Source organism: Dryobates pubescens, chromosome 1 (assembly GCF_014839835.1).
Source record: "Dryobates pubescens isolate bDryPub1 chromosome 1, bDryPub1.pri, whole genome shotgun sequence".
Taxonomy (NCBI): domain Eukaryota; kingdom Metazoa; phylum Chordata; class Aves; order Piciformes; family Picidae; genus Dryobates; species Dryobates pubescens.
The window spans coordinates 59,142,042-59,164,913 of NC_071612.1; the positions used below are offsets into that span (position 1 = coordinate 59,142,042).

A 22,872-nucleotide genomic window follows, 5' to 3' on the forward strand; every position below is an offset into this window, starting at 1 on the left:
CGTTCCGTAAGTGTTCCAGGCTTGTCTCCAGCCAGACTGCTCCTTCCCCTTTTCCCCTTCCAATCTAGCATGATAAAGTCCTAGCAGCCTGTCAGTTTATTCAGGGAGCTGGTTACTGGCTTAGTACCAAGCAACAAAGCCTTCATCCTTCACAAACTTCATTTTTCCATAGAAAAGGTGTCCTAGTCTGATTCAAAACAGCTAGCCCAGAAACCTGTTAGTACATCCAGCATGACTGGAGCCTAGTTATCCATTCTTGATGGCCAGGGATTTCAGAGAAGGGACTCTGGGAAACACCATGTGGATAATTAAGCACATCACCTTCTCTGCATTCAGGAACAGAAAACATTCAAGGGGCAGCACCAAAGACTAATTTTGGAGAGATGCTTGCAACTTGGAGCACACAAATTAACATGAATCCTAACTGTACTCATTTGCTGCTTTACTACAAAGCAGGGAAAGCTTTGCTGGTAAAAGGGAGAAGAATGTGCTCAGAATGTTAGTTGTCTGCCTGCTATGAACATTTGAGGTTTTCATTTGATCTTTTTTGTAAAGACACTAAGTTGGCAGCTGTGCTTTCCACTTTTTGGAAGCTAAGGTTTTTTTGTTTGATCATTTCCATGGTTCTTACCTGTGTTAAGATTCCATGGTCCTGCTCTGGAAGGGGTGCTGGACTCGCAGATCTCCAGAGGTCCCTTCCAACCCCTAATATCCTCTGATGCTGTGATCAGGGAAGACAAAGCTTGTCTCTGTAATTTAGAGCTGTGATTCTTCTGGAGTGGATTATTTACAATGGATAGCAAATACAAAAAGCATCTTGAAACACTAAATAGTCCCAGACATGGTTACTTGGTTGTTAAATACTATATTCCTTTGACACCACTTCTACTCCATGGCTGCAGATGTCCAATTTAAAATGTCATTCATTGAGATCTGTATAATGATGTTAGTCACTTGTAAGACTCCAAACATGCTCTTCTGCAATCTGCCTCTGGTCACTGGATACACAAGCCCTTAGCAGTAGGGATGCAGAGCTTCAAATCCCTACATGGATGCCTCTTTATGATCCTATTCTTTGGCTGCAGGGAGGGAAATACCACAATCCTCTGAACTAGAATGAAACAAGACATCAAGTTGGAAATAAGCTTTACTAAAAAAAGATTTGAACAAGGCATTGCAAAGCTGGAAGCATTTACAATAGCTGCTGAAATATCCAGCATGGAATTCACCCAGGTATGGTTACCAAACACAAGGGTAACAGCTTTTAGACATAACGTGTGTGTTGTATAAAAAAACCCAAATCAACTTCCAAGTTGCTCATCAAATCTGCCTTCAAGGTACCTCTGGACAGTTTCTAGGCTACTCTGGTAAACTAACCAGGCATCATAAATTATTTCTGCACTCGGCTCAGCAAAAGCTCACTTCAGAAAGATGTGCACACCTGCAGGCAGGGTACAGCAGACAATGGCAGCAACACCAGACAGCTTTACATCAGGACTGACACAGTCACTGGGTTTGTGGTTCTGTCTGCAAGAGGTACCACTGCACAGACCATTTTAAAAGGGGCAAGGACTAAAGGCAGTTGCTGCAGATATAGAGACAGGTTAAAACTAGAATTGATCTTCTTCATTACTGAAGCGTAGGTCATCCTACTGGCAAACCCAAAGCAACAGCTTGCTTTCAGCAGAACATGCTGGAACTTAACCAGTTCACTCTCAACATCCAAAGGGACCTTCAGAGCTACAAGTGATTGCCACAGAATATATGAACCTGTTCCTTTCAGCTGCATTATACAAAACCTGGGACGTACTGGTGCAATGTTACAATCCTAAAAGTGTTTTTGCCTCTTCGCTCTGTGCCATGAGGGTTTCGCTGGCGTACTTCTGAAGAAGCTCCATCTTCTTTCTCCTCACAAGAGCTGCCTCAATCTGCAAACACAACAACAAGGTTAGAGTCAGCTGAGGTGAGCTGCTCAAACCTGGCATGCTACTCGGACAGGAAGAAGGAAACCACAGAACACAGTGCAAGCTAGGTGTTCACTAGTGTAGATGTAGTTGAATTGGGATAAATCAGGAGGATCTGTTTTAACACTCAGCTGAAGCTCATGCAAGTCAAAAGCAACATTAAAAGAGATGCCTCCCTTTCAGAGCTACACTCCTGCTGTTTTGAATTAGGATGTTAGCTACCACTTTGTTTTACTCTCAGTACAGAATTTTGTTTCAATCATCTCAGATACAGTTTTAGCAAATGGAAAACATGTGGAGTGATGGCACGCTGGTCCACACCCCTGAGGTAACAGGGAGTGAGTGTGCTTTTCACATGAGCCACAGCTATGAACTTCTTTCCTAAGTGCTGTCTGAAGTGTTAGTGTTACAGTATCACAGTATCACTAAGGCTGGAAGAGACCTCTGGGCTCATTGAGTCCAACCTGTCACCACAGACCTCATGACTAGACCATGGCACCAAGTGCCACGTCCAATCCCCTCTTGAACACCTCCAGGGATGGTGACTCCACCACCTCCCTGGGCAGCACATCCCAATGATGAACAACTCGCTTGGTGAAGAACTTTCTCCTCACCTCCAGCCTAAACCTCCCCTGGCACAGCCTGAGACTGTGTCCCCTTGTTCTGGTGCTGGTTGCTTGAGAGAAGAGACCAACACCCTCCTGGCTACAACCACCCTTCAGGTAGTTGTAGAGGGAAATGAGGTCACCCCTGAGCCTCCTCTTCTCCAGGCTAAGCAACCCCAGCTCCCTCAGCCTCTCCTCACAGGGCTGTGCTCAAGGCCTCTCCCCAGCCTTGTTGCCCTTCTCTGGACACGTTCAAGTGTCTCGATGTCCTTCTTAAACTGGGGGGCCCAGAACTGGACACAGGACTCAAGGTGTGGCCTAACCAATGCAGAGTACAGGGGCACAATGACCTCCCTGCTCCTGTTGGCCACACTATTCCTAATGCAGGCCAGGATGCCATTGGCCCTCTTGGCCACCTGGGCACACTGCTGGCTCATGTTTAGGTGGGTGTCAATCAGCACCCCCAGGTCCCTCTCTGTTTGGCAGCTCTCCAGCCACTCTGACCCCAGCCTGTAGCTCTGCATGGGGTTGTTGTGGCCAAAGTGCAGCACCTGGCACTTGGATTTGTTGAATGCCATCCTGTTGGACTCTGCCCATCTGTCCAGCCTGTCCAGGTCCCACTGCAGAGCCTTTCTGCCCTCTAACTGACCAACATCTGCTCCTAACTTGGTGTCATCTGCAAACTTGCTGATGACTGACTCAACCCCCTCATCCATATCATCAAAGAAGATGCTAAAGAGGATGGGGCCCAGCACTGATCCCTGGGGGACGCCACTGGTGCCTGGCTGCCAGCTGGCTGTGGCACCATTCACCACCACTCTCTGGGCTCAGCTTCCAGCCAGTTCCTAACCCAGCACAGAGTGTTGTGGTCCAAACCACGAGCTGACAGCTTAGCCAGCAGTTTGCTGTGGGGGACGGTGTCAAAGGCCTTGCTGAAGTCCAGGTAGACTACATCCACAGCCTCCCCACATCCACCAGACGGTTCACCTGATCATAGAAGAAGATCAGGTTGGAGAGGCAGGACCTGCCCTTCCTAAATCCATGTTGGCTGGACCTGAGCCCTTGGCCATCCTTCAGGTGCACAGTTATTGCTGCCAGGATAATCTGTTCCATCACTTTCCCTGGCACTGAGGTCAGGCTGACTGGTCTGTAGTTTCCAGGTTCCTCCATCCGTCCCTTCTTGTGGATGGGGACCACACTGGCCAGTTTCCAGTCATCTGGGACCTCTCCAGTGAGCCAGGACTGGAGGAAAATGATGGAGAGCGGCCTGGCCAGCTCATCTGCCAGCTCTCAGCACCCTAGGATGGATCCCATCCGGTCCCATGGACTTGTGAGTATCCAAGTGGCTCAGCAGGTCCCCAACTAACTCCTCATGGATTTCCAGGGCATCACACTGCTCCCCAACCCTATTACCCAGCTCAGGAGGGCACTTGTCCTGAACTCCTGCCTTGCTGTTAAACATCGAGGCAAAGGTGGTGTTCAGGCCCTCAGCCTTTTCCTCATCTTCAGTCACAGTGTTCCCCTCCAGGTCCAGTAAGGAGTGGAGGTTCTTCTTGCCCTTCTTTTTAGCGTTGATATATTTGTAAAATTGCTTTTTGTTGTCTTTGACAGAGGTGTTCAGCTTCAGTTCCAACTGGGCCTTTGCCTCTCTAATTTTATTCCTACATAGTCTAACCACTTCCTTAAACATACCTCGAGAAGCCTTCCCCTCCTTCCAAAGGTGATACAGCCTCTTTTTTTCCCTTAAATCCTTCAGGAGCTGCTTGTCCATCCAGGCCGGTCGCCTTCCCCGCCGGCTCATCTTTCGGCACATGGGAACCGCCAGTTCCTGTGCCTTCAAGAGCTCCTGTTTGAAGTAGGTCCAACCCTCCTGGACCCCTCGGTTCATGAGGGTTGGTACCCAGGGAACTTTACAAGTAAGTTTCTTAAAGAGGCTGAAGTTTGCCCTCTGGAAGTCCAAGGTGAAGGTTCTGTTGGTGCTCCTCCCTATCTCCCTGCAGATTGAAAACTTCACTATCTCGTGGTCACTGCACCCTAGGCAGCTTCCCACGGTCACATCTCCCACCAGCCCTTCCCTATTGGAGAGCAGCAGGTCAAGCAGAGCCTGACCTCTGGTAGGCTCACTTAACAGCTGCATCAGGAAGCTGTCCTCCATGCACTCCAGGAATCTTCTGGCCTGCCTCCTCTCTGCTGAATTAAATTCCCAGCAGATATCTGGCAGGTTGAAGTCACCCACAAGTGAAGTGCCAGCAAAACATGATGCTTTAACAAGCACCTACTTCAAAGGTCTACTAACAGCAACCTCCAAGGAGTGTTTTGATCTCTGTTATATTTGCCCAACCTGCACACAGCAGCTCTCAAAAATTAGTACTCTGAAACTTAGCTCCTTGTAATTGAGAATCTAGAAGGCACAATCCCATAGGCATAAGGTATGATTTGCTACTAAAAAAAAGAGAAAAGGTTACACTGACTACTGTCTAAAGAGAAAAGATTGCTATGTATTCTTTTCTCCAAGTAGTTCCCTGTCTCTCTTGAACTGGGGAGCCCAAAGTGGACCCAGTACTCCATAGGTGGCCTCACTAGGGCAGAGTACAGGGAGAGGAGAACCCCCCTCAAACTGCTGGTCAAGGTCACAGAAATAACAGGAAATGCCTGACCCAGCAAATGAAGACACTTTCACTGCTGACCTGCCCTAAGATCTGTCTTGCAAAAGCCAGAGTGCAACTTGATTTTGTTGGATCTTACCTCCTGTTGGGATGGCACTGGTACATGTGCAATAAATTTTGGCTGACCTTCTTCACCTTCTTTTTCCTTGCCGCTATCCTCATCGGACTGAAAAACAAAACAAACCCAAGCCACATCAAGTTTACTTTCTAAAGAGGTCACAGAATCATAGAATCACAGAATAAGCCAGGTTGGAAAAGACCTCAGAGATCAAGTCCAACCTATTACCTAATACCTAACACCTCCTGACAACTCAACCATGGCTCCAAGTGCCACATCCAAGCCTGTTTTGAACATCTCCAGGGACGGTGACTCCACCACCTCCCTGGGCAGCACATTCCAATGGCCAATTACTCTTTCTGGGAAGAACTTTCTCCTCACCTCCAGCCTAAACTTCCCCTGCCACAGCAACCCCCCCCCACACCCCTTTTTTGTCTTTTTCAACTTGTTTTGCCACAAGAGACCAGGCAGAGCCTGGTCAATGCCACACAAGAAGGTGGTGAATAAAGCCAAATTACAAAGGCGTGTGACAAACATCACGTTCAGACCCTACTCCTTGACATTTTCAGAACGACTGCTTGCATTCTTCAGATGGCTTTTCCTCTGCTGTGGTGTGGGCATGAATGCAAAGCTACATTCCCTGCTTTCCCACATCTCTGGCTGCCATAGCAAAGCTGTAAACAAAAAGAGGAGCCAGCTAACTGAGAAGAAAATGAAGGCTTTAAAAATGTGAGAACCTCTTCCTTGTGTATCTCTGTATTGCTCTGCTCTCACACCTGAGAGCTGGGCTTATGAACCATGAGATAATACAAACACACCCTGGGGTAGAATAGAATAGAATAGAATAGAATAGAATAGAATAGAATAGAATAGAATAGAATAGAATAGAATAGAATAGAATAGAATAGAATAGAAATAGAATAGAAATAGAATAGAAATAGAATAGAATAAACCAGGTTGGAAAAGACCTTCAACATCATCAAGTCCAACCTCTCACCCAACACCATCTAATCAACTAAACCATGGCACCAAGCACCCTATCGAGTCTCTTCCTAAACACTTCCAGTGATGGCGACTCCACCACCACCAGATTTACTTCATGGACTATTTCCTTTTTATTGTTGTGATAAATTCACTTAGGTATGGACTGTGAAAGAAGAACTAGTTTCCAGTACTACTTTCACAGCTCTCAGAGGGCAGTGGCAATGTCCCTCACTTCCCTTCCTTGCACTGGGAGTCCAAACCCCCCTGCTAAAACAGGGTCACCTAGGGCAGGTCATCCAGGAATGCATCCAGGCAGGTTTGGAATCTCTCCAGAGAAGGAGACTTTACAACTTCTCTGGGCAGTCTGCTCCAGGGCTCCAGAACCCTCATACCAAAGAAGTTTCTCCTCCTGTTCAGATGGAACCTCCTGGGTTCCAGTTTGTGCCCCTTGTGCTGCCACTGAGCACCACTGAAAAGTGTCTGGCCCCATCCTTCTGGCCCCCACCCTTAAGGGATTTGTAAACACTGAGGAGATTCCCCCTCAGCCTGCTTTTTCTCCAGACTAAACAGCCCCAGGTATCTCAACCTTTCCTTCTCACAGAGATACTATATTCCCCTGCCTAAGCACCCTCATAGCCCTCCCCTGGACTCTCTACAGCAGTTTCCCATCTCTCTTGAACTGGGGAGCCCAGAACTGGATACAATACTCCAGATGAGGTCTCACTAGGGCAGAGGGGGAGGAGATTGAGTAGAGAACCAGTAGAGTGAATAAAGAAACAAAAGCCATGCCACAGCAGTGACTGCAGCACCAGGATTCAACTGAGAACAAGACACTGGCAACCCTTGGCTTCGCTATGCACAGACAGCACAAAAAGTACTCTACACTACTTCTGCTGTTACTTGTGTTGCACTTAGAAGCAAGACTGAGCACTGTTAACAACTGATCAGTACCTTACAAACACCAGTACCCCTGGCAGTGACAGATAAATCAAACACAGCCTCAGCTAATTCTCACTCCAGTAAGAAGTCTTTGCTAGCTGCCAGCTTTCACCACTCTCCAGGGTTGGACCAAGCTTACTCATCTACTTCGTATCTTTACTAAATAGGGACAGTTATACAGTAAGCTACAGAACCACCAAATCAAAGGTCTTTTCCAACCAAAACAATTTTATAAGATCATTGATCCCAACCATTCTCTAACTCTACCAAGTCTGGAGCTAAGCCATGTCCCTCAGCACTGCATCTCTGCCTCTTGGAAACACCTTCAGGGGTGGGGATTCAACCATCTCCCTGGGCAGCCTGTTCCAGTCTTTGAAGACCCTTTTCAATGAAGAAGTTTCATCTCATATCCAACCTAAACCTCCCCAGCACCATTTCAGCCCATTTCCTCTCATCCTATCACTTGTTACCAGGGAGAATAGACCAATCTCTCCCTGGCTCCTACCTCCTCTCAGGGAGTTGTAGAGGGCCAGGGTGTCTCTCCTGAGTTTCCTTTTCTCCAGACTAAACAACCCCAGGTCTCCCTCTGTTAAGCAGAGAAAAGCAGAATGCAGCAGCAGATGTGTTCTTGGCAAGGCCATGAATGCAGACAGATTCTGCATCCAAGACAGCAGCGCAGAAGACTCATGAAGCTCTACATCATTTTAGCCACCACATACCTCATCATCATTGACAGCATAGATATTCTCTTCCTCTTCCTCCTCCTCCTCACCCCTTGCAAGTCGTGCTTCTCTCTCCTTTTTCCATTTTTCCACTGCTTCTGCTATAACTGATGAGCAAAGGAAAATGGTTAAGTGTACCTGAGAGTGAGGTAAAGCAGCACAGCTGGTCCTACTTTCAAAGCTTTTCCAGCAAACTTCTTGCTGAAGTCCTCTACTTCAGCAACACAGTTACTGTAGAACCTGGATGTTGTATCTAATAAAATACATCAACACAGCCTGTGCAAAACCCAGAGGTGTGTTGAAGTTTTAGAGACAGATGACCTCTCAATGAATTACTACAGGCCACCTAGACATCAGGGTTTCCAGAAGGGCCCTCTGACCTCCAAGAAAACTAAACACCAATGTTTATGGTTAAACAATTAGGTGAGACAGGAAAGAGATATGGTCAGTTTTCACAAAGGAGGGAGCTAACTGCTTGAGTTTTGGAGATCTCCCTCCTGCAACCTACTCTTTAATGTTCTTAAGCATTACAAATGTGGGGGAAAAGGGAGATTTTGCTTTAAGAAGGAATCACTGGCTGACAACATGAAATCATTAACAGCAGGAATATGAAAAGGAGCTCCACAGCACATCCCCTTCCTGCTGAAATGCCTTACACAACACCTATCCAAGAGAAAGTCTGACAGCTAAGCACAAGACAACAGCTACAGAGTGGGAGAAAAAAACAGGCATCTTAACTTCAGAGTCCACTATCCTCCCTCTTCTTGGACTGATTTATGGAGGTTTGGAAGGTCACACACCTTTCTTTTCATATTCCTGTTCCAGTGGCTCCAGAATACCATCATCCTCATCCCTGTAGCCATAGTACTCTGCATCAATGGCTTTCATAAGCTCAGCTCGAGTCTTCCGAGGTGGTGGGAGGGCTGAAAGAACACAACTGTCATTCATCCAGGTCCATCCTGACAGCTTGCTGTGCATTCCCAGTTCCCATCCCCAGTTCTCAGAGCAACTACAAGCACCAACAGATCACCTGAACTGCTGTCCCTACTGGGAGTACAGGCATTTCACCCCAGCCTGCATAAAGCTGTCTGAATACATGAGCTGGTATCTCACAGTTCCCACCCTCTGGCAATTCTACACTGTTCTGAACACAGTTGTTCTTCCCCCTGTACTGGAATCCCAGTACTGAACAAGACTAGTAGATGAAAGGAACTAAAAACTGTCCTAAGCTCTCCCAGATCATGTAGTACTTCCAGTACTCCCAGATCATTTTCCTGTGCAGATGGCAAAAAGGAGCTGATTCAGCAGACCTCCCTCATTTGCAGGTCCAAGTAATTCCTATTCCATATATAAAGCTTTACTCACATCTAGTTTTTCCTCCAATAAAAGCTGCTTTTAAAATTCTGTTCAAGCCATTTTCTTCTTCATTTTTTTAGCTCTGGACTCAAAATACAACTTAGAACATATCAATAAAGTTAACCTGCCATGCTGGAAGGTTTCTATGAAACACTGATCCTTGCTGGTTTGAACCCCTGGAAGAAAACAGTTGACTCTTTTCTAGCTCTTTAATTCAACTGCAAACAGCCAGCAGTGTTCTTTACCCAAACAAATATCTTTTAATTAATTAATTAGTTGCTCATCTTCAGCATTTCATTTAGCCAACCTAAGGGACAGGATATGTTGTTACTGGTATTCCCCACATATCACAGTGGACTCCAGAGATGCTACTAGGCAGGTGCATGTCTGGGGAGAGCTGTTAGTTACTTACGTTCCTTTTCAAAAAGCTCTCTCACTCCTGGTAGATCCTTTGCAGCTCCAAAGTATTTGTAACCTCTGTTTCCTGGAACTTCCTTCCCTTCATGATCTAACATTTTTGGTCCAATCCTCTGGAAAACAGAGTTAATTGCTTAAATCTTGCATTTCCTGAGCATCTTAGTTGGTTAAAGGGTTGAGAAGGGAGATAGAATAAAATAGAATAGAATAGAATAAACCAGGTTGGAAGAGACCTTCAAGATCATCATGTCCAACCTATCATCCAACACCACCCAATCAACTAAACCATGCAACCAAGCATCCTGTCAAGCCTCGCCCTGAACACCCCCAGCGACGGCGACCCCACCACCTCCTCAGGCAGCCCATTCCAGTGGGCAATCACTCTCTCTGTGTAAAACTTCCTCCTAACCTCCAGCCTAAACCTCCCCTGGCGCAGCCTGAGACTGTGTCCTCTTGTTCTGGTACTGGCTGCCTGGGAGAAGAGACTAACCTCTGCCTGACTACAACCCCCCTTCAGGTAGTTGTAGACAGCAATAATGTCACCCCTGCCTCTCCTCTTCTCCAGGCTAAGCAACCCCAGCTCCCTCAATCTCTCCTCACAGGGCTGTGTTCCAAGCCCCTCACCAACTTTGTTGCCCTTCTCTGGACATGCTCCAGCAAGTCAACATCCTTCCTAAACTGAGGAGCCCAGAACTGGACACAGGACTCAAGGTGTGGCCTAACCAGTGCAGTGTACAGGGGCAGAATGACCTCCCTGCTCCTGCTGGCCACACTGTTCCTGATGCAGGCCAGGATGCCATTGCCCCTCCTGGCTGCCTGGGCACACTGCAGGCTCATGTTCAGCCTACCATCAACCAGCATCCCCAGGTCCCTCTCTGCCTGGCCGCTCTCCAGCCACTCTGACCCCAGCCTGTAGCTCTGCATGGGGTTGTTGTGGCCAATGTGCAGAACCCGGCACTTGGATGTGTTAAATCTCATGCCCTTGGACTCTGCCCATCTGTCCAGCCTGTCCAGGTCCCTCTGCAGAGCCTATTCTGTACCAGTTCCAACTAGCCCAGAGGCAATTTTTACAGCTTGTTTTTTATACAGGTTCTTACTGTTGCTACTTATCACAGATCCAAAATGTCCACACAACCCCTCACAAATACCTAAGCCTGTCTCATTCTCTGCACTAATATTTCGATAAACAGGTATCTAACAAACACGTGCCAAGAAACATACTTCTGATGTTTTAGCAAGTGAGAGCTGGTGTCATTACTTCAGTCTCAGCAGTAACTAGGTGAAAACCCTTCCACAGACCAAGCACAGGATAGAAAAACAGCACTTACTGAAAGGTAAAAAAACCAGACCACAGCTGCAAACTCTTACCAGGATGGCAAGACCCTTCCAAGTGGTATTCCAAATGAAAAGTCTGCTTTGCTCATGAAGAAAAACATTTCTTCTGACTCAACCTAACACTTTTAGGGGCTGAATGAAGTTCCTCCCTAGTAAACACTGGCCAACTAATACATGGTTAACTAAATGTTGCAAGGGATTTTTCTCACTACTGACTTTACTTGTAAGCAGAACCACCATGCAGTACTAAATCATCTATACTTACAGCATAGTCAGGACCTCCTAGCTCCTTTATTCTGAATTCCCAGTGTCCTTTCTCCCTCAGAAGTTTGTTTATCTCATCGTTCAGGTCCCGAATTCTGAATTCACCTAATCCAGCTGTTTAAAGGGAAAAAAAAAAGAGAGCAATCAATTAGGCAGCTTAATAGAAGCACAGGAACCCCTCCAGAACTCATGCAACAGGAACAGTATAGTTCACATGAAATGTCACTTTTACTGTAACTGCTGAGGAGTGGAGATTCAAAGCAAGGTAAGAATTAGAAAGATAAATCTTACCATTCTGAATCTGTGCCACTTTCTTGGAAATCTCCCCAATGATCTGGTTAAATAAGAACACAGAAGTGAATTTCACAAAACACAACACACACACACACAACAACAAACAAAAAAACCCCCCAAACCTACCCATGCACCAAAAAACAAACAAAACCTCAAACCAAACAAAAACCAAAACCCAACCCAAGCCCCAAGCCCAAAAACCCCAAGCCCAAAAACCCCAAGCCCCAAGCCCAAAAACCCCAAGCCCAAAAACCCCAAGCCCAAAAACCCCAAGCCCAAAAACCCCAAGCCCAAAAACCTCAAGCCCCAAGCCCAAAAACCCCAAGCCCAAAACAAAACAGCTTAGAAAAGGTTTAAAAAACCCTTCAAAGATTCAACTTGTAAGTTGGGGCTTTTGATCCAGAAAATGGACCTGAGCCTGTAATTTTGAATCTCATCCCAGATTTTATTCAGGCACAAATACACCACCTCAAAAGCTTCAAATCAGGGAAATGTTTTTTACAGCAGTATATGTGATGAGGGCAAGGGCACATGCAAAATGCAGAGAAAGGTTGAGACAACTGGGTTTGATTCACCCTGAGAGAAGACTAAAAAGGACTAACTCACTGCTGTCCTCAATTACCTAAGGGAGTGTACAGAGAAGACAGAGCCACTGTTCAGAGGTGTGTGGCAAGAGGAAAAGCAGCAAGCAAGAAGTTGGAGCTGGGGAAATTCAGATTAAATTAGAAGGGTGGGGGGGTGTGTGGAAATCATTAGGAAGGTTATAAAACACTGGAACACAAGCCCCAAAAACCTGTGGAGTCCAAATCCATGAAGATACTCAAAACTCAGTTGGACATAGCCCTAGGCAACTGGAAGCCTACTTTGTACACATGGTGAACGGTGTAATAGAGTCCTAAAATGGTTTGGTTTGCTTGGAAAGGACCTTAAAGATCATCTAGTTCCAAACCCCCTGCCATGGGCTGGGGACTTCTTCCACTAGCCCAGGTTGCTCAAGACCCTGTCCACCCTGGCCTCGAACACCTCCAGGCAGGGGCCATCTACAACCTCCCTGGGCAACCTGTTCCAGTGCCTCACCACCCTCACTGGGAAGAATTCCTTCCTAATCTCCAGTCTCAATTTCTCCTCTTCCAGCTCAAAGCCATACCCTGTCCCATCACTACAAGTCCCTCCCCAACTTTCTTGTGGGCCTCCTTCAGGTACTGCAAGGCTGCTTTGAGGTCTCCCTGGAGCCTTCTCTTGACCAGGCTGAACAGTCCCAGCTTTCACAGCCTGTCCCTGTATGGCAGATGCTTCAGCTCTTCGATCATCCTTATGGCCTTCAATACCAAGCAGAGACATCTCAGTCTCCCACCAGCAGTACCAGACTGCTCTGATGGGCGTGCAGGGTGCATATCTCACCATGTATCTGGCACATGGGAGGCAGTCACCAACCTCCCCAGACCACCAACACCCCTGAGAAGTTCCTCCCATTATCTGCCCAAAGACAAAGCAGTACAGGGTGATTCCCATGGCCCATACATCCAAAGCCTTTCCAGAGCCACCAGTGTGCATTTGCAGCCCAGAAAGCAAATCACATCCTGGGCTGCATTAAGAGAAGCATAGCCAGCAGGGCCAGGGAGGGGATTCTCCCCTTGTGCTCTGCCGAGACCCCACCTGGAGCATTGTGTCCAGTACTGGAGCCTCTATCACAAGAAGGATCTGGAGGTGCTGGAAGGTGTCCAGAGAAGGGCCACAAGGATGAGCAGAGGGCTGAAGCTGCTATGCTATGAGGACAGACTGAGAGAGTTGGGGTTATTCAGTCTGGAGAGGAGAAGGCTCCGAGGAGATCTAATTGTGGCCTTGCAGTATCTGAAGGGGGCCTACGAGAAAGCTGGGGAGGGACTTTTGAGGGTGTCAAGGGTGGTGAGACACTGGCACAGGTTGCCCAGGGAGGTGGTGGAAGCCTCATCCCTGGAGGATTTTAAGGCCAGGCTGGATGTGGCTGTGAGCAACCTGATCTAGTGTGGGGTGTCCCTGCCCATGGCAGCAGGGTTGGAACTGGATGATCCTTGAGGTCCCTTCCAACCCTAACAATTCGATGACTTCCCAGTCTAAATGATTCTGTGATTTAACTTTCAGCATACTGAAAAAAAAACCCCAAAACTATCTGTGAGCATGGTGTGTGAATAGGCAGAGCTGAAGCTGTGCCCACTGCAGAATCAGAGGGATTACCTGCCGCCTCCACTTCTCAGCTTTAGGCAGTTCATTGCACTCTGAAGCAAGGAAGGGTCTTCGCTCCTGTTGGACAGAAACCACACACCAGGAAGTTTTAACACCAACAGATTCATTTCACACCACCTTTCTTACCCGATTAGTCCCAAACTATGCCACCAAGCCCACTGACTTTTACTAGGTGGGAGACAGAAGCAATTTACAGCCTTGTCAAATTCAACTACCAAAGGATATAAAAAAATCTATCTGAAATCCACGTGATTCCAAACAAAAGCTGTCACTGCTTTGGTCAAAACGTCCCCCACGATCCTCTCCAGTACAAAGAATGCCCCATTTAGGGCAAATCACATCGTTTTTAATATACAAGCATCTAAAATTCACTCTCTTCCAAGTAGCTCTTAAGTTTAGGTCTTCTTTCTTAATTGTTACTACTATAAAAATGCAATTATTTCCACGCGTCCCCCCACATGATTTTGTTTTGTACTCCTCCAACCACAATCTGTCTGGAAACCTTTTGTCAACCTTCTTCACACACCTTGAGTCCTGTGTCCAGTTCTGGGCCCCTCAGTTTAGGAAAGATGTTGAGATGCTGGAAGGTGTCCAGAGAAGGGCAACAAAGCTGGGGAGGGGTCTGGAGCACAGCCCTGTGAGGAGAGGCTGAGGGAGCTGGGGTTGCTTAGCCTGGAGAAGAGGAGGCTCAGGGGAGACCTTCTTGCTGTCTACAACTCCCTGAAGGGAGGTTGTAGGCAGGTGGGGGTTGGTCTCTTCTCCCAGGCAACCAGCACCAGAACAAGAGGACACAGTCTCAAGCTGTGCCAGGGGAGGTTCAGGCTGAATGTTAGGAAGAAGTTCTTCACAGAAAGAGAGATTGGCCATTGGGATGTGCTGCCCAGGGAACTGGTGGAGTGACCATCACTGGAGGTGTTTAGGAGGAGACTGGCTGAGGCACTTGGTGCCATGGTTTAGTTGATTAGATAGTGTTGGGTGATAGGTTGGACTTGATGATGTCAAAGGTCTTTTCTGGTCCATTCCATTCACCTTCTGTTGATTTGCTTACACAAACACTTCACCTTACCTCTAGGACTCAGTGTGCAGTTATTTTCTCCCTTTCCCTACAGTACTTCCACAGCTCTTCCAGTTACACATTAAAACCCTTTCCTTACAGAGTATCCCAGAAACTCTACCCCATCTTATTCATGGAATCTCTTCCACTACAGCTTCCCTAAGCTGTTAGTTCCCACTTTACTGCATCATATTGCTCACACTCATTGAAAAACATCATTTCTTAAGGTACAAACATAGGACACCTCAGCTTCCAGGATTCCTGTGTCTGTTACCCCAGATTAAAATTGGTAAGCCTGTCCTAAAGAACCTCTTGGTCAAAGTTACTGATTTGATGGGTGGACCACTTGGTGGAAAAGGCATTGGCTTGTGATGACCACACAGAGAGTGGCTCCATGTTTGAGGGGAGAACAGTGGGGAGTGGTGTTCCTCAGGGGACCACTGTTTAACATCTCTCTCAATGATATGGACAGTGGGATGGAGGCACCTCAGTGAGTTTGCCAGTGACACCAAGCTGTGTGGTGCAGCTGACATGCTGGAGGGAAGGGATGGCATCCAGAGAGACCTGGACAGGATGGAGAATTGGGGCCATGCAACCTGCATGAAGTTCAACAAAGACAGGGCAAGGCTCCAAGAACAAATCCAGGCTGGGTGAAGAATGGACAGAGAGCAGAGCTGGGGAGAAGCTCACAATGAGAACAGTTAGACATTGGAAAACCCTCCCATGGGAAGCAGTGGACTCCTACACTGAACAGTTTTAAGACAGCTTGACAGGTTGCTAGGCCACCTCATTTAAAATATACTATTACCTAGAAGGGTTGGACCAGAGGATCCTCGGAGTCCCTTCCAACCTGGCACTCCTATTATGTGAACATGAAGTTGTGGAGGCTCCAGGCCTGGAAGTGTTCCAAGCCAGGGTGGATGGGGCCTTGGTTAAGCTGCTTTAGCAGGAGAAGTCCCTGCCCATGACAGGGAGGGGTGGAATTAGATGAGCTTTAAGGTTCCTTCCAACCCAAACCATTCTGTGATCCTCATACAAATATTCTTGCAATTTGAGTTATGACTCAGTAAAACCCATACAGGAACATCCAGAGACAGTCTGGAATCATCTTTCAGGTTCTGTGTGGGTCAGGGGTGCTATTTCTTTCACCACAGTGATGGGTTTTTTTAAACTATGAAGTTGCTGAGTGCATTTTTAGGTCAATATTATACCAACCAAAACAATCTTATACCAACCAAAAAAGCCCCACCCCAAACCCAAACTGCATGACAGGGAAGACAATGACGAACAGACACACAGCTACCGTGTGATGGGTTAACACCATGCCAATGCTATGTCTCATGCAAGCCTCGAGTTCAGGGTGAGCCTAAAGGTCCTCTGTTTCATGGTTACTGTTTTGTCACAATGTACCAATAAACAAGACTGAGAAGGATTTCTCTACCTCTTCTGGGAAGAGCTCCAAACAAACCTTGTGACTACTGTCAGCAAGACTAAGCGTATGAGCACTGGTTTGCGTAAGTAGTACCAGAAAGAGATAACTTCAATCTCAGAAGTGATTTCCATTTTCTGCCCAGCATGCTGCCTCTGTTTATAGCATTATTGCAGCTTGGTTACTACACAGACTATCTGCATTGCAGCATAAATATTAAATACATAGAATACATAGAATAAACCAGGTTGGAAGAGACCTTCAAGATCATCGCGTCCAACCCATCAACCAATCCAACACCACCTAAACAACTAACCCACGGCACCAAGCACCCCATCAAGTCTCCTCCTGAACACCTCCAGTGATGGTGACTCCACCACCTCCCCAGGCAGCCCGTTCCAATGGGCAATCACTCTCTCTGTGTAAAACTTCCTCCTAATCTCCAGCCTAAACCTCCCCTGGCACAGCCTGAGACTGTGTCCTCTTGTTCTGGTACTGGCTGCCTGGGAGAAGAGACCAACATCCGTCTGTCTAAACTGGATAAGTGGTGTTCTATTTTCACTTTTTTCTCAGTAGCCAAGCCCATACACCCCTGAAACACAGAATGGGTTGGGTTGGAAGGGACCTTAAAGATCATTTAATTCCAACCCCCCTGCCATGTCCCACTAGACAAAGTGGCTCAAGGCCTCATCCAACCTGGCCTTGAACACCTGCAGGGAGGCGGCATCCACAACCTCCCTGGGCAACCTGTCCCAGTACCTCATCACCTTCACTGTAAAGAATTTTTTCCTACTCTCCAATATGAATCTACCCTCTCCCAGCTCAAAGCCATTGCCCCTCATCCTGTCACTCAATGCCTTGCTAAAAAGTCACTCTCCAACTCTCCTGTAGCTCCCTTCAGGTACTGGAACGCTGCTCTGAAGTGTCCCCTGACTCTTCTCCTCTCCAGGCTGAACAGTCCCAACTCTCTCAGCCTGTCCCCATAGGGAAGGTTCTCCAGCCCTCTGAACACCTTTGCAGCCTCCTCTGGACCCACTGCAACAGCTCCATATCCTTCTTGTGCTGGGGGCACCACAATTGGACAAGAAGAACATCAGACACACACATATGTAACTAAATAAACCAGCTGAAAAGATTACAGAAAGTTCTATTTGCCATTTCTGTTCCGTGTCTCTGTGAAATTCAGCATCTACATCAGCTGCTTTCCAGATGACTAATGCCACCCTCCTACAGGATACCTGTACCTGCATATGACCTGACAACTTGTCACACAGCTCTGAATGTGGCTTTCACTCCACTCTCAGGAAGAGCTAACAAAGCTTTAGTATCTTTACGTCATACCTTAACTTTTCCCTCCTCAAGCTGAGCTTGTCGAAACCTTGCTAAGGCCGTCCTAAAAGAAAGAAAAGAAAAGAAGCAGATTCACTTTTACTAATCCACATTTGGCCAGGAGCAAGTTCTGCTCTGGATGCTCATTATGGACTTAATTGCAGCCTGTAGAAAACAAAGGGTTCATCATATTCATTGACTTCCTCTTCCAGACAGTGATGACTTCAGTACTAGAAAGCCTCAGGGGTTAATTTCTAAGCTAAATATAAATCATAGAATCAATGAGGTTGGAAGGGACCTCAAAGATCATCAAGTCCAACCTGTCACCCAAGAACTCATGACTACTAAACTCATGACTACTAAATCCTGGTAAGCAGCCAATTGATTCTTCTATCAAACACTAGCATGTTAGATTTTAGCAGCAAAATACTGTCAACAAGCTCTAAGCACAAAGCTCACACATCTTAGCAGAGAATGCATAAAAATCAAACAGCTCTACAGAAAAAAAAAAGAAGCTTCAGTAGGAAAGCAGCAGTCAGCGATTTATTTATTTTTTAACCAAGATCTTTTGAGTCTCTTAAGACTGAGCAGAGACTCCACATGCTACAGGTTTTTAATACAGAGTTTTATTTACTAGACATTGAATAGTTACATTGAACAGCACAGAACAATCAAAAGAGCATTTCAAACCTTTAACATCATACCTGTACCCTACATCTATGCCAATTATCTGGGCTCCATCTGCTGTTAAGAGGCATTTCCAGAACAAAAATCACTCTCTGCAACCCAGTGTCCCAGAGGCACTGGATGGGATACCTCACAAGGTATCAGCCTGTTGTGTAGTCTCTTCAGCCTGGTACAAGCTCAAGAATTGTTGTAGGAAAAAGAACAAACATGAGACAAGCATACTGAAGAGCCTCTAATCTAGTGATTTTAGATATGGGCTGCAAACCTTTTTGAGAAGTACTCAAGAAAGCCAGTGGCATCCTGGCCTGCATCAGGAACAGTGTGGCCAACAGGAGCCGGGAAGTCATTCTGCTCTGTACTCAGCACTGGTTAGGCCACACCTTGAGTCCTGTGTCCAGTTCTGGACTCCTCAGTTTAGGAAAGATGTTGACTTGTTGGAAGGTGTCCAGAGAAAGGCAACAAAGCTGGGGAGGGGTCTGGATCACAAGCCGTTGAGGAGAGACTGAGGGAGCTGGGGTTGCTTAGCCTGGAGAAAAGGAGGCTCAGGGGTGACCTTATTGCTGTCTGTAACTACCTGAAGGGAGGTTGTAGCCACATGGGGGTTGGTCTCTTCTCCCAGGCACCCAGCACAAGAACAAGAGGACACAGTCTCAAGCTGTGCCAGGGAAGGTTCAGGCTGGAGGTGAGGAAGTTCTTCACAGAAAGAGATTGGCCATTGGAATGTGCTGCCCAGGGAGGTGGTGGAGTCACCATCACTGAAGGTGTATAGGAAGAGACTGGATGGGGTGCTTGGTTGCATAGTTTGGTTGATTAGATGGTATTGGGTGATAGGTTGGACTTGATGATCTTTGAGGTCTCTTCCAACCTGGTTAATTCTGTTCTAAAAGGATATAAGCACAGGCAGCGCCCACCCCAGCCAGACATCCCCAGCCATACTTACATGGCCTTTTCCGCGTTTCGAGCCTGGAATAGAGAAAACGGACATGTTGTTACTGACGGCGCTCGGCAGCACCTCCCCGCCCGCCGCCCCGCTGCTCAGCGCCTGGAAGCAGCGGTCGGACACCAGCGCCAGCCGGGCCGGAGGGCCAGCCGGCCCAGCGCAGGAGCCACGGGCAGCACGGCGGGAACCACTCTCTGCGGAACCCTATCGCTGGGTAAAAGCGCCAGCAGGACTCCCGGCCTCCCCGCACTTACCATGGTGCCAGCAGGTGCCGCGGACTCGCACGGCCCCTCCGCAAAACGCCAAAACCACCGGCGGCGGCAGGGAGGTCCCGGAAGCAGACGCGGCCTCGGCCCGGAAGCGGAGGCGGGCGGCGGCACCCGCCTCGCATGCGCCGTGCGGCAGGCAGGGGGCGCCAGCCCCGCCCCGCTCAGACGGCGGGGGCGGGAAAGCGCCGCACGGCCCAGAGCTGTTCGCTGTTTAATACAACTCATCCCCCCCGCTAAGGATTTGAAACCTCGCAGCATTTCGCTTGAAATCAGTATCTTCACGCAGGGCGGTATTCTGCTTCAGCTGCCCCCGTACGGGAGCCAGCCGTTATGGAAAATAACTCCCGCGTTTGCCTGCTGTAGTGGTAGTTTAGTGCTTTCAGTTCACTGAGCAGTAACATAGATATTAAAAAGCAGTAACCCCACTTTTCTATTCTCCATAGGCATATTTGCTGCACTTACGAATGGAAAAGTGCTTTTGCATACATCCCATTCAAGCCTTACTGCACAGGATTCAGGCAGGCTGGCACTTAGAGTGCCCTTCCATCAGAGCCACGGAATAGCTTGGTTTGGAAAAGACCTTGAAGATCATTGAGCCCAAACATGCTCTAACTCTGCCAAGTCTGAGACTAAATCATGTCCTTCAGCACCACATCTCCGTGTCTTTGAAACACCTGCAAGGGCAGGGATTCAACCACCTTCCTGGGCAAAACTTTCCAGGGGTAGAGAACCCTTACTGTGAAGTTTCTTCTAAAGGTCCAACCTAAACCAACCCTGGTGCAACTTGAGGCCATTTCCTCTTGTCCTATCACTTGTTACTAGGGAGACCAACCCCCACCTGGCTCCAAACTCCTTTCAAGGACTTGTAGAGAGCAATTATGTCTCCCTCCAGCCTCTCCCACTGTTTGGACTCCTACAGCCACCTGTTCCACCATGCACAGACTGCACCCTCAGTTGGGCAATTATATTGATCCTTTGCAGCTGGTCTAAAAACCAAACTGGGAAGACTGGTTTCCAGTGAGAATTTATTCAGTGGCTTCCAATAATTTTAACACAGAATCCCTTTTCAGACAATGTCATCCCTTCAGAGAGGCCTGTCTTCTGTAGAAAACCATCTTACACATTTATCTCCTCCTCTTCCTCATCTAAACACCCACCAGATCCATGAAAACCACTACACTCCCAGAGAAGACTCCTCATTGGTCTTCAAAATGAATGAGGAGATGCTGTAGTGTCAAAGATTAATGCACAACAAATGAAATCTCAGCTTTGATTTTTCCCAGATCCCCAGGATTTCTGAACTCACTATTAGCTTTTCATCCTCAGCTTTGGAACAACAGACACCTGAAGTAGCAGCAGCAATATTCTGGACTGCTCTCCAGAGAAAGATGGAAGAGACACCTCAGAATAATTTTGTGGTTTTTAAAGTGACACCCTGGTATTCCTCAGCTTTCAAATCCCATTAAGGATTATTAGTTGGTGAGACCCTGGAACAGGTTGTCCAGGGAGGTCATGGATGTCCCCTCCCTGGAGGTGTTCCAAGGCCAGGTTGGACAGGGCCTTGAGCAACTTTGTCTAGTGGAAAGTGTCCCTGCCCATGACAGGAGGGTTGGGACTAGATGATCTTTTAAGGTCCCTTCCAACCCAAATCATTTACAGAATATGAATGCAGTGCTGCAGCAAGTATGATAAAGCAGTGAAGCACCACAGCACTAAGCAGCAAGAGATGCAGGGTCTTCATAAGCAAGCTTAATTGCCAGATTCTACAGGAATGGAAAAGTAGATTAGAAACGTCACCAGCACGGCAGGTCTTCAACACAGCACTGCTTTAGCTACAGGTTAAGTCCCAAGGACTTCCAAGACTTTGTAATCACAGAACTTCAAGCTTTATTACTGTTTAATTAAGATAATGATATGTAAAGATTCAGGTAATTTATAGCAACCTGCCCCAAGGCTGAAGAATATGCTGGCTAGCTATACCTCCCTGAGACAATGCTCCCTTCAGTGTCATGAGGATTTCGGCAGCCACATGCAAGACTCAGAGGTACATTCATGCTCCAACAGCAGCTAGTAAAAGCCAACCAACCCAAACATACGCACCTCCCATTTAAAACCCCACACAACTCGGGCAAGCAGCTCTTCCCCACCCTTTAGTTCCACCGGACCTGAAGGCTTTGCTCTTCAGCAAATAATTTCAGCAAAAGGCAGCCTGCCATGGAATCACAACAGTCATAGCTATCACCATCTCACTCAGGTTTGACACTAAGCAGGACCTGCCTTCTACATCTTTATGGTGCACTGACCAGGCAGAAGTGAATCACAGAATGGTTTGGGTTAGAAGGGACCTTAAAGATAATCTAGCTACAACCCCCCGCCATGGACAGGGGAGTTCTTCCACTAGCCCAGGTTGCTCAAGGCCCTGTCCACCCTGACCTTAAACACCTCCAGCAGGGGAGCATCCACAACCTCCCTAGGCAACCTGTTCCAGGGTCTCCCTACTCTTGTCAAGAACTTCTGCCCACTCTCCAGTCTCAGTCTCCCCTCTTCCAGCTCAAAGCCATTGCCCCTTGTCCTGTCACTACTAGCTTTTGTATCAAGTCTCTCCCCAGCTCTCCTGTAGCCCTTTGTGTACTGGAATGGTGTTAAGGTCTCCCTGGAGCCTTCTCTTCAGGCTGAACTGCCCCAACTGTCTCAGTTTGTCCCCCACAGGGGAGGTACTCCAGCCCTTCAAGCCTTCTGGGGAAAACTAAAGCACCCCACGTACTTCAAGTAAAGGGACTTCTGCCAATAGTCTGTTTCTTTCCATAACTGCAGCTCCAGCCTTCATAAAACCTGTTCAAAGCAGCTGCTGCTAGCCAGCTGATCCAGGCTCCAGGCATCTTGTAGTTTTGTTTTTCACCAGGAATCTTTTTCTCCCTGAACTATGGCTCAAGGTTGTCCACAGGCTTTGAACATCACACAGAGTCCAAAAATTTTGGCTCTTTGTAACAATTTATGTATTAAGGCCCTCTAGATTCTGTTCAGCAATGGGCTGCCAGAGCAAACAATGTGATCAGATTTCACCTGATGTGATATGGTAGCTATGACTGTCACAATTCTCCTGGACATATACTTTAGGCATCAGATTTCCTGGAACATGAAGATTGGGTAATGCACCTGCTTTTACAGTTCCAAGGATTCCCAGGGAAGATTCCTCACTGGGATCTTAACAGTTCACCAAGCAAGCACCTCACCTACATGCTTGTGTGCCTCCTGGTGCGTTACTGGACAATTTCATCGCATTTAACAGCCTTGCTTCCAAAATAGCTGGAAATGTTAATGGTATGCTGACTGCTTA

General features: G+C 47.4%; 1 protein-coding gene across 1 annotated transcript; it reads right to left on the minus strand.

Moving 5' to 3' along the window:
• Window positions 1-1,256: 1,256 nt before the first annotated feature.
• Window positions 1,257-19,561, minus strand: ISY1 (ISY1 splicing factor homolog). Its single transcript, XM_054166552.1, has 11 exons — window positions 19,521-19,561; window positions 19,267-19,289; window positions 17,652-17,703; window positions 13,819-13,884; window positions 11,602-11,644; window positions 11,312-11,424; window positions 9,707-9,824; window positions 8,739-8,861; window positions 7,936-8,045; window positions 5,315-5,401; window positions 1,257-1,928 (listed from the first exon to the last, which is right to left on the minus strand). The coding sequence occupies exons 1-11, from the start codon at window positions 19,521-19,523 to the stop codon at window positions 1,821-1,823; spliced, it is 846 nt and encodes a 281-aa protein (XP_054022527.1). The 5' UTR covers window positions 19,524-19,561; the 3' UTR covers window positions 1,257-1,820.
• Between the last annotated feature and the right edge of the window lie 3,311 nt (window positions 19,562-22,872).

Bases quoted from the DNA above. Each gene is read 5' to 3' on its own strand.
- ISY1 (XM_054166552.1), bottom strand. The intron at 13,885-17,651 runs GTATGACGTAAA...TCTGTCCAACAG, and splicing joins TTGAGGAGGGAAAAGTTAAG to GAGCGAAGACCCTTCCTTGC. The intron at 11,645-13,818 runs GTAATCCCTCTG...TTATTTAACCAG, and splicing joins CTGAGAAGTGGAGGCGGCAG to ATCATTGGGGAGATTTCCAA.